This window comes from Ictidomys tridecemlineatus, chromosome 9 (assembly GCF_052094955.1).
Source record: "Ictidomys tridecemlineatus isolate mIctTri1 chromosome 9, mIctTri1.hap1, whole genome shotgun sequence".
NCBI lineage: Eukaryota > Metazoa > Chordata > Mammalia > Rodentia > Sciuridae > Ictidomys > Ictidomys tridecemlineatus.
In genome coordinates this window covers 147623328-147634788 of record NC_135485.1, presented here as the reverse complement: position 1 = coordinate 147634788, position 11461 = coordinate 147623328, and the positions used below count along the sequence as shown (strand labels likewise).

Sequence of the window (11461 nt, the reverse complement as noted above, 5' to 3'; positions counted from 1 at the left end):
TACTTTATTTGCATCCCCTTAGTCTTTGAAATCTGGTACTTCCCATCTGCAGTTTATTTCAAGTGCTGAAGAGCCGCCTGTCACTAGGGACCATCAAACTGGACTGGATGAGCCTTGGGAAGAGAACTAGGAGTCAGGAATTTGCAAATACCCACACACTGGATTCCGAGGACCAACCCTCTAGATTCCCCATACACAGTCCAACCTTCAGCCACCACCAACACTTCACCTAAACATTCCTTGAACACGTCAGTCCTGAGAACCTAAATCCCTGGTACCTCCACTTGAGTCAGCTCAGATGGACACTGAATTTCCCTAAAAGTGGCCTTGGTCCTCCATCCTGACTACTGTCCAATTAGAAAATATCGTGGGGTCTTCCATGAGGTTTTCCTAGATGAACATCAAATGCTCAATCTTGCAACAAATATTTTTAAACATTTACAGAGGAATAGCATTACTACAGGGTAAAAGGAAAATCAAAGTGGAGGACACTGTTCAGTCATACCCCAAGGCCAAGTGCCCATAGCCCAAACCTGTGTCATGAGGATCTTCCCCAACTGCTCTCATCACAGACACAAGACTTAAGCTAATAAACTATAGACAAACCAGCTTAAAAGCTGTTGGCCCTGAAAAGCAAGCACAGCAGGCCAAGGACAATCACAAAAAAGTTCACGGCGCTTCCTCCTCCATGTGCCCACTGGGCTGAAGCAGGCCTCTCACACACTGCCACTTGGCTAAGTCTCCTGCACAACAAACTTTCAGATTCACCTCACCTTGATGTGATGTATTTTTGACATACAGGGAAAAGATACAAAACCCATTATGCAATTGTTAACAATGAAGGAAATCCACTGAAGCAGCCTCATGAGATGACCAACTTCAGGTCAGGTCCCTACACAGTCTGAGGAGCCAAAGAAAACCTCTTTAATGTTTAGGGCTACGTTAGATTAAGATAGATGTTAGCCAGTTAGGAATGTGGACAGTGAAAATGAATCCTAGCCAGAGCAGAGCATCCTGCAGTGACTGGGCCAGATGATGTGCATTTGCCCCCTTGTGGTGGTCAGGAGCACTGACACAAACCCAGAACAGCCTTCTGCACACCTGGTGCACCCTGCAGCACAGTGGCACCAGGTAACTCTCCAGTGGAGCATTTGCACACCCACACACACCACCCACACTTGCACACCCACACGCACCTCAATAGAGGAAGCACAGTAAAGTACTAGAGAGGACTTGTGTATGTCCACTGTACTCTTGGAAGATCACCCCCTGATATTAGCAATCCCTGTTTATCAAGATATGTCATGATGTATGTGGCTGTCCTCTGAAAAAGAGCCACCCAGGCTGGCAGGAGACAGAGAGGGTCAAATTTGTGAGCCTTTTAAGCAACTATATTAAACAAAAGTAGATTACATACTCTTCAAAAGGCACAGACTGTATGTGCCAAACCTTACTGATTTCTTACATCTCCTAACACAGATATTTAATACAACTTCCTTTATGGATAAAAACTGTATTTTTTGTCCACCTTTTAATTTCTAGAATCTCCAAGTTATAGTAATAACTATTTGCAAAAAATAACAAATTATATACCCTAAAACCAAGAAATCCTTTCCTGAAGAGCTGGGTTAGTATAAAGTTCCCTAAACATGCAGCACCTTCATGTGGACAGGTGAGTACCACCCTCCATCACAGTGGTGCCAGACCCCTGGTCCTGACCCAACCTCCCAGTGGAAGGAGCCATGAACATCCCACTTCCTAGCCCCCTGCTTTCCCCGGCCTCACTGCTCTTCACACCCAAGTCTGATCTACACACACAGGCCTAGGAATGTAAGGAAGATGTTCTACTAGCTCACAACAGCCCACTACATCTATGTTCTGGCTCAACCTGATTAAAACCTGCCACATAATGCTCTGTAGGTGGAATTGCAAGATGGTGGCCCGAACTCCTGTCCTAGTGAGCACATCTGGTGTAGGTGATATGGGCTGAATACTAGCAGCTGTCAGTCCAGGATCAGGTTCATAAAAAGGAGGTCTCTGACCTGATCTGATATAATCAAGTGAGCGCTTTCAAAAGACCACATCTCCCCAGTGCATCATGATCTGACAGGTAAGGAAGACTGTACAAAGGAGTCTAGCAAGACAACGGAAACCTCAGCACAACAAGCAGGGGCCTCAAAGGGACTGGCACTCTGGTGAGAGTTCTCCCCAGCCTGAGCCAGGGCCACTGGCTCTGACCAGACTCTTCCTGCAGGGCTGATCCCTGGGATGCTATGTGCAAAGCTGCAGCAGGCCTTTCTCACTTGGCTGAACAACAGAGTCTGGTCCAACTCAAAGCTGCTCAGACTTCATTTGGCAGTAATTTCCAACTGCTTTGAGCAGTCTCCACGTGCCCTGGTGTTGCACCTCCTCATCCTGTGTAGCCTCCACTCCCAGCTGCTAAGAGAAGTTCCCACGTGCCTTGCATGCTGCCACTTCTTCACCCTGTGTAGATACTTGTCCTGGCTGCTAAGAGAAGTCTCCACGCTGCGCTGGACGCTGCACCTCCCTCACCCTATTTAGACACCAGTCCCGGCTGCTAAGAGCATTCCCCACACTCCCCTGGACGCTGTGCCTGCTTCACCCTGTGTAGACACCTGTCGCAGCTACTAAGTGCAGTCCCTCCCCACGAGCCCTGAACGCTGTGCCTGCTTCACCCCGTGTAGACACCCGTCCCAGCCGCTGAGAGCAGACCCCACAATCCCCTGGCCGCTTCACCTTCTTCACCCTGTGTAAACACCTGTCCCTGTCTGCACACTGCCCTGGTCTTCACCTCCCTGCCGCCCTTCGTCCCCAGCGCTAAGAAACGCTGCAACGCTGGAACGCGCAGGGAGCTCCTAGCAGCGGATTGAAATCCCTTGGACCCTGCTGTCCTGGGCCTGGGGCGCCACCCACACACCTCGCAGGGTGGCCAACCACGGATCGCACCGCCCAGCGCCTGTGCAAATGGCCTGTCAAGTCTGAGCAGAGGGTAGAGGGTAGAGGGTAGAGGGTAGAGGGTAGAGGGTAGAGGGCAGAGGGCAGAGGGCAGAGGGCAGAGGGCAGAGGCTAGGCGCTCTGCTTGTGTGGGGCCTGCAGGTTCGCACATGCTCACTATGGTCGACCTGGGTGAGGCTTGGGATTTCACGCTTGCGCAGCGCAGGCAGCGGGAGCGGAAGAGGGACTGGGGGCGATTGCGCGTGCGCGTAGCTGACGCTGGGGCGGTGCTGAGCGATTGCGCTTGCGCTTAGCCGTCTGCATAGGCGGGACCTGGGCGTTCGCGCGTGCGCAACGCAAGCGACGTGCCGCGTCGTTACTTTTGAACCAGGTGGCGGGAGTCGCAGGTTAGCGGTCGTCTGGGTGGTGGACTCGCTATGGCGCGGCAGGTGACCCGGGAGCAGGGCATCACCCTGCGCGGGAGCGCGGAGATCGTGGCCGAGTTCTTCTGTGAGTCCGGGCGCGGCCCGCGGCGGGTGGGGGGCTCAGTGCGGCCGGACGCGGCGGCGGCGTTTCCCGGAGGAGGCCCCCGAAACCCGGCGCCAGGGCCGCTGGGGTCGCCCCGCGCCGCGCCGCAGGTGGCCTCGCCCGGGGAACCCCGAGGCTGCCGCCCGCAGGCTGCCCGCGTCCCGCCGTCCGTGCTGCGGGCCCGGCGCCGCGCGCTGACCGTGGGGGTCCCTGTGCTTTGCAGCGTTCGGCATCAACAGCATCCTGTATCAGCGCGGCATCTACCCCTCGGAGACCTTCACCCGGGTGCAGAAGTACGGGCTCACCCTGCTGGTGACCACCGACCCCGAGCTCATCAAGTACCTCAGCAGCGTGGTGGAGCAGCTGAAAGGTGCGCAGGAGGACCGCGGGGGCCGAGGGCCGCCCAGGGGGCAGCGACGGGTGGCTTCTGTGGCCATGTGAAGATGCTGCCTGGGACCCAGTGAGCCCTTAGCAGCTCAGCATGCTCTTGTCGGTTAGCTCAGAACCTGTTGTGATTCCTTTGAGTCAGTGCTCATTCTCCGAGTCTGTTATTTCTTTAGAATTCTTCCTTTCTCTCCACCTGTAATTCTGATTACTAATTTTTGTGTGTTGTAGTCTTTCTGCCATTTGATCTTCCAAAATATTAGTCTAAAAAGTACTTAGTGGCCCTCAGTTTTTTCTTATGAATTTTTAAATTCATCAATCATCGTTGTATTCAGATTGTTTAATTGCCTTTATACTACAGTTCAGTCTTAAATTGCTCTTCAGTGACTGGCCACCAAACTCTCAGCGTGTCTCTTTTAAGCAGCATTATGCCCCAGGTAAGTTGTGGACATTGGCATCACATCTGCAGGAGTGGAACCTCCATACTGTGCAGATGGGGGAGGATCAAGACTGACAGACCAGGGAAAATATGGGCTTATTCCCTAGGATAGGTTTTCTCAAGCATAGCACTGTTGACATTGGCCTGGATATAATTTAGTGGCAGGTGCTTTCCTGAATATTATGAGATGCAGCACCATCCTTGACCTCTACCCACCAGAAGCCAATAGCACATGCCCTAGATCTAACAGTCTAAAGGAGCATATTGCCAATGTGCTCTGGGGACCCCAGCTGCCTTTTCTTGCAAATATCTGCTCCAGTTGGTGCTGTCAGAATAGCCAGATTCGAAAGGCCTGTAGTGAGGTGTGGGGGTGGACCCCATCCTCAATTGCAAGAAGTGCATCCAGAACGGGGGTCTGGGCTGAGTCACCAATGGTCATTCATGATGCTGCACTCAAGTACTTGTCGCATTGCTAGAGAAGGAAGCTGTGCTGAAGGCTTTTGGGTTTGGGGGTTATTTCCGGTAACACTTCACCTCATGTCTATCTAGATCTTTGTTTAGCTTTTTATTTTAGTTAGAATAGAGGAACTGTTCTTCCTTAAAGTCAAATTGTTGGTTGTTTTCAATTCCATTTCCTCTATTCTTTGAAGGACTTTGTCCTATTTCTTCTCATGTTTTGCTTCTCTGTTTTGCTTTGAATTATTCCTATTGGCTTCATCTTTCTCATTTTAAAGAAATGTACTAGTACTCCCTCCAAGTCTCCTTCAAATTACCACCCAGTCTCCCCTTTCAGCATAATAAAAAGTAGTTGGTATATGCCGGGAATTGCAAAGCCCTTGCAATAAATCTAGCAGGTGCTTGTTTTTGTTCTGCCCACAGAAATCTTTTTATGAACTTAAAGAGTATTAAAAAGAGGAATATGTAACAGAGACCTCTGTGGTCCATGAACCTAAAACACTTACTAAGTATTATAAAATTATTTCTTGCCCTTTTACCAAAAATTTGGCCGCCTCCTCCAGGGCTCCGTCTGGGGCATCTCCTTTTACACTCTCTCTGTCGTGTGTGTAACTTCACTAACAACTTTCCTGTGGTTGACTCACAGTGGTACTGTAGTTATCCATTCAGAAATGTGATCATAAACTTGGAAGCTACTCCTGGAGAGTTCCTCTCCTTTCCCATATCTAATCCAGTAAGTGTTAACAGTTTTTACTGAGCAGCTTCTTCGTCACCACCAGTTTACCCTCCTGTGAGCTTTTTTGTCTCCCACTCAAGTTACTTAGTGTTCTTGATGCCCTGCGCACATCTCCAGGCCACTTCCTCATGACAGCCAGGGTGGCAGTTTTGAAATACAGTCTGACTGCACCGTGCCCTGCTTCACCCCCTGGCTCCCGAGGCCGGTTTGCATGGCTTTGCATGTAATCCATTCTCCCTGTCTTTGCTGAAGTTGTGCTGGACTGCTTGCAGCCCTCTGAGGTCCCATGTTCTTTCTTTTCGGTCTTTGTAGCCTGTCCTTTTTCCCCTCTTTTTGTATATTCATCGTGAACAACCATTAGTGACTCAGCCCGGACCCCCGATCTGGATGCACTTCTTGCAATTGAGGATGGGGTCCACCCCCACACCTCACTATAGGCCTTTCGAATCTGGCTATTCTGACAGCACCAACTGGAGCAGACGTTTGCAAGAAAAGGCAGCTGGGGTCCCCAGAGCAACATTGGCAATATTCTCCTTTAGACTGTTAGATCTACGGCATGTGCTATTGGCTTCTGGTGGGTAGAGGTCAAGGATGGTGCTACGTCTCATAATACGCAGAGAAGCACCTGACACCAAAAAGAAAAAAAATACATACGCAAAATAGAGGGGAGAAACAACATAATAAATAACAATACATTAATGCTGCTAATGTTTAGAGCTAAATAGTTCTTCTATCGCCCCCCTAAATTTACCATATTTTCCTCTTTATTCTCCCATCCTTCTGTAATTTTCTCTCCATGACAGACATCACAATTATAATACCCACCCCACATTCTGCCCTCAGCACCCAAGATCACACTGCTACCAACATTGAAGATTGGGAAAGTAGCTAGATTTTTGGCAGGATGAGTTTTCTTGCAGTGAGCAGAGGGCTGAAATACCAGCAGCAGGCATTTACTGAGGACGGAGCATGGGCCTGGGGAGGAGTTGCTGGCAGTGCTCTGGAGCATAGTGGATGCAGACATCGCCTTGCTGTGTGTTGCAGATTGGCTGTACAAGTGCTCAGTTCAGAAGCTGGTGGTGGTCATCTCGAACATTGAAAGTGGGGAGGTCCTTGAAAGGTGGCAGTTTGATATTGAGTGTGACAAGACTGCAAAAGACGACAGGTAAATAGGACAAATTATTCCCTCTTTGATGTATATTCTTTTCAGAATTTGATCGCTATGTTAAAGTTCCAATTAAATTGAACTATTCTCACATAAAGTATAGTTTATTAGATATTTAATGTTCTGTGGAAAGTTTCCTTTGCTCACTTTAGTATTTCATAAATTTGTACAACAGGCATACTGTGGACATAATTGCCTTTAGTCTAAATCAGTGAACTTCCCCCTTGAATGTTTGCAGTGGGATGTGTGAGGCAGCGGGTGACAGACTGAGTGGGCCATTGATCAGCTGCTCAGAGGTGCTTCACTGTGGGCATGAACCCAGGCAGTCTCCCGACTTGGGATGTAGCTCCATTGTGCTTCATTTAATGGCGTAGACCATTTCATTTACGCCGTAAACTCGTGAAGTTCCCACACTCCTTATGTGGGAGATGTCTCAAACCTGAACTGTTTTCATTATGAAATGTAGTTTGCTTTCAAAGCCTTTAATCTATTTCAGGATTCCCCCCACCCCCACCCCCCGCTTTTTTTTTTTTTTTTTTTTGTAGCAGGATTGAACCCAGGAGCACTTAATTACAAAGTCATATCCCTAGTCCTTTTTTATTTTTTATATTGAGACACGGTCCCACTAAGTTGCTTAGGGACTGTGTGTTGCTGTGGCTGGCTTCAAACTTGATCCTCCTTCCTCAGCCTACAACCAAGTCACCAGAATTACAGTCATGTGCCACTGTACCTGGCCAGGGAATTTTTTGAACTAATAAAAATACTCTGATATTACGATTTAACATTTTATTTGAAGCAATAACATATTATATATTTAGGCATTACTCAAAACTACCAAGGTGGTTATTCCAGTTGAATATTTTATATACTACTAATTTTTATTTTAATAGATATTGTAATTTTCTGCCTTGAAGTGGTTGGCAGATTTTGTAATCATCTCCTACTAAATGACCTGCATCCAAGAACAGCCCTGAATGATGATTGGATATGTAAACAATCGCCAGGATATGCTTTGGGCCCACCAGGGGACCTTTGCTCATTTATGTTTTAATTGTTTAATGCGTTACATATTTGATTTTGGAAGCATTTAATAAAGTAAATAATCTTACTTGCCAGTGTTTTAAGTCACTTGTTAAAGCCTAACCTAATTGATTGATCCGGTGTCTTTGACAGTGCTCCCAGAGAGAAGTCTCAGAAAGCCATCCAGGATGAGATCCGTTCAGTGATCAGACAGATCACAGCGACAGTGACGTTTCTGCCGCTGTTGGAAGTTTCTTGTACGTATGACACCCGTTCACATTGAGTGTTGTTTCCCGGGGAACAACTGAGCTACTGCCTGCAGAATCACCCTTTGTTAACTTGCAGCGGACAGAACCCTGTAGTGTAAGTGGGGAGCATCACAAGGCAGCAGCTCTGTGTGCGTCTGTGCCCGCGTGTGCGTGTGTCTTGGAACCCTGGGAAGGTCTGAAGAGGAGAGGAAGTATTGCCCGGCAGTCCCCGGAGGCTGTGCTGTGGCTCCTCCCGCTGCCTGCTTGTTTGCACACTGCTGTGTGGTGCCTGTCTTGCTTATCAAGCCCAGTCACTCTGTTAGTCAGGCGTCTGCCAGATGCCTCCACGTGCCAGGCACTGTGGTAGGCGCTGGTGTACTGCAGGTACCGCAGGACATCAGCGCTCCTGTGGCTGAGGGTCAGGAGTGGTCATGTGATTGTGTGCCTATTGTATCTCCATGGTTTTCTACAGAATTTAAAAATCCTAAATTTTTCTAAGGTAAGATAGAAGAGTATAATCTGTGCTGAAATAAATTTCCTTAGAGGAAAATAAAATAGTGATTAGAGACAAGGCTAAACTATCTTTTCTAACAATGGATAGTTCAGAATGTGGCCCTGTAATAGGGAGCGATCGTATATTTACCTTGGGAAATAGCATATTTTAATGATCTTATCCCGATTTAGGTTCATTTGATCTACTGATTTACACAGACAAAGATCTGGTGGTACCTGAGAAATGGGAAGAGTCGGGACCACAGTTCATCACCAATTCCGAGGAGGTCCGTCTTCGTTCATTTACTACCACGATCCACAAAGTAAACAGCATGGTGGCCTACAAAATTCCTGTCAGTGACTGAGGGGGAGAAGGATGCTGTATTGTAATTCTCCGTGTGGTTTTTCTGAAACCCGGGCAGCTGCACTTGATGTGTGGTTTCATGGAGGACTTTTGCTGGTGAGCCAGCCCCATCCTGGTTGAACTCTGTGTGACTCTTGTTGATACCTGAGTGGCCTGCCTCAGGGTTGATGTGGAGAGTGCACCGCACGTTGTTCAGAGCAGCCAGCAGATCCGGTCAGCATTGCAACATGAATTCCTTTGAACATGATCTTGTAGGTGGAAAGTGTTTTGCTACAAAGCCAATTACTTTTCTCAATTGTTTTGGTCAAATAATTGACTCAGAATATAGATAGATTTTAGAATATAAAATAATATAGCAAAAGAGCTCTGAACATTCAGAATCTTTGTTTAGATCCTGAGAGTAATGAAAAATGCTTTATTGGGGCCTCTGTCATTTATTATATTGTATAGTTTCCACATGGGACAATGCTGTTTGGTTTTAATATATATATATAAGTTGAACCCATGAAGCAGGGGATAATAGTGCTGTTTAATTCTTATAATACAGAACTCTGAAACACTTTCAGTGGTTTATAAATCAAGCTTCAAGTGATAATGGTGAATAAAGTTCAATCTGTATCTTTTTAATTTGTCTTAAAACATTGCGATAATGGGAGAGGTGTCGATGCAGCTTGGTGGTAGGGTGGGTTCTGTGTGGCAGGTGTCTTTGCATTCTTGCTGGGCTGCTGGGCCAAGGTGGAGGCTTGGGGAGTCTTGAGGGTCTGAGTCCAAGGCACAGCAGATGGTGCTCTTCTCCTCACGGCAGACAGACTTCAGGTAAGCCTCGCTGGGCAAGGTCCAGGCGTGGGTGGTAGTCTGTCCCAGGCTCGCTGGTTGTAGGCCTTCTTGTGCTCTTGTCCTTGCTGTAACTCTTCTCATTCTGCTCCAAGTCTGACCTCGTTCTGTCTCTGTTCACTGAATGCTGATGTGAGGCACTGTCCTAGGCCCTGCCCTGTATTAACCCATTTCACCTTTGCTGCTCTTCTGTGCCCACTGTCGTCCATGTTTAATGTGCTGGGAGGAGCGGTCATCTGAAGCCTGCCGTCTCGCCAGGTGCGGAAAGTGCTGCACAGAACCAGCAGGCACCCAGAAGTTTCCCTGACGTGCGTCTGTCCGTCCCAGTGTGAACTTCACCTGGGATCCACTGGGTACTGTTGAGCATAGGGGCCAAGCCTCGGGTCCCTCCGTCTCCGCCGGAGGCTGGTGTGGAAGAGGAGTGTCGCGAGTGCTGCTGAGAAAGCCCCTTCCTGAGAGTGTTGAAGCTGCCTGAGGAGGTCACGGGGCCACAGTGTTATTCCTAATGAGGATGATGGTCACGTGAGAATGGAGAGGACGTTGAGTTGGGCACAACGGAAAGCTTGGGTTTCAAAGAGCATCAGAGGCAGTGGACAGTGGCTGCTCCTACGATGAAAAATTCATTGAGTTCTTTTGACGTGAGCAGAGGAGGAAAGTAGAAGTCGCTTCAGTGGAAATGCACGGGTGGAAATTCTGGTCCTCTTTGGCAAATTTGTTTGAAAATATTGCAGATAGCAGTGACTTTCCAAATAATTGAATGCTTTGCTAATCATTAAAATATCTTTCTTTGCCACCAAAATTCATTAGTAGCAGCATTCTTATGTACTTATGACACTCAAATGTCAGTCACGTGTCCTTGTGTGGCAAACTGAAAAATGACCTCACCACTCCACTGGTGGTTTATTCCAGTGCTGACTACCTGTAATACAGACTTAAGTCCAGGGTTCCATGTTCTGGGCCTGCATACCGGTCTCACTGGTAGGAGCTGGGTGGTCTTACCTGCAGTTCACTCCATGGACCAGCACTGCCCTCACTGGGCCCTCGCTGGGCTCAGCAGGCTGGCCATGGGGAGACCCAAGGAGGACAGCCAGTGGCGAGGGGAAGTGCAGCAAAGCCAGTCCTGCTGCTCCGGTGACTGCAGTGAACACACAAATGTCACAGCCTGATCCATGTCAAGAGCAACAGTGAAGAGCTCTGCTCACAGTCGAGATTTGGGGGTCAGACTTCTGGAAATGACATTTTAAAGGCTAAGCATGAACCTCCTCCATTTCTTCTAGGCTAATATTGTTAGGGCTGAATTCTTAGACACTTGTGTCATTTGTGTGTTAGTTTTTGGGATACTGGGGAATAACCCAGGGGAGCTCTACCCCTCAGCTACACCCCAGCCCTTTTTATTTTTTTCACTTTGAGGCAGGGTCTCACTAAGTTGCTGAGGCTGGCCTTCAACTTGGGGTCCCTCTGCCTCAGCCTCCCAGGGCAGTGGTCAGGTGTGGCTGCATGTCCCTGTGTACTGTGGTGGAGTTTCTGAGGAGTCCGTCTGATTTTCGTTGCCCCTTAAGGACAGTTTCCTTAAGAAGTAACACTTGGCGTTAGTGCTTCCTACTACTTGAGGCCTCCTGGGGGGCGTCTGACCCAACAGTTGGGATCCACCCCATGCAGAGCCACAGAAGCCAAGACTCCACGTCTGCTGGGCCTCTGGGCCAGACCTGGACTGGATCGGTTTGCTTCCCATAGGTAGAGTGATGAAGAGTTGTTCCCCTTGAGCCCATCAGAGTCTGAAATGAGAGTCCAGAAGGAACATCTGGTCTTGGGAGTCCTAGGACCATCGACAAGCACGGAA

General features: G+C 48.4%; 1 protein-coding gene across 1 annotated transcript; it reads left to right on the top strand.

The window, feature by feature from the left end:
• The first annotated feature begins 3264 nt into the window (after positions 1–3264).
• Mad2l1 (mitotic arrest deficient 2 like 1) lies at positions 3265–9414 on the top strand. Its single transcript, XM_005336506.5, has 5 exons — positions 3265–3465; positions 3707–3853; positions 6543–6663; positions 7837–7940; positions 8616–9414. Exons 1-5 carry the CDS (start codon positions 3393–3395, stop codon positions 8786–8788), a joined length of 618 nt encoding a protein of 205 aa, XP_005336563.1. The 5' UTR covers positions 3265–3392; the 3' UTR covers positions 8789–9414.
• Positions 9415–11461: the final 2047 nt, after the last annotated feature.

Bases quoted from the DNA above. Each gene is read 5' to 3' on its own strand.
- Mad2l1 (XM_005336506.5), top strand. From the start codon at position 3,393: ATGGCGCGGCAGGTGACCCGGGAGCAGGGCATCACCCTGCGCGGGAGC. The intron at 3,854-6,542 runs GTGCGCAGGAGG...TGTGTGTTGCAG, and splicing joins CGTGGTGGAGCAGCTGAAAG to ATTGGCTGTACAAGTGCTCA. The intron at 6,664-7,836 runs GTAAATAGGACA...TGTCTTTGACAG, and splicing joins AAGACTGCAAAAGACGACAG to TGCTCCCAGAGAGAAGTCTC.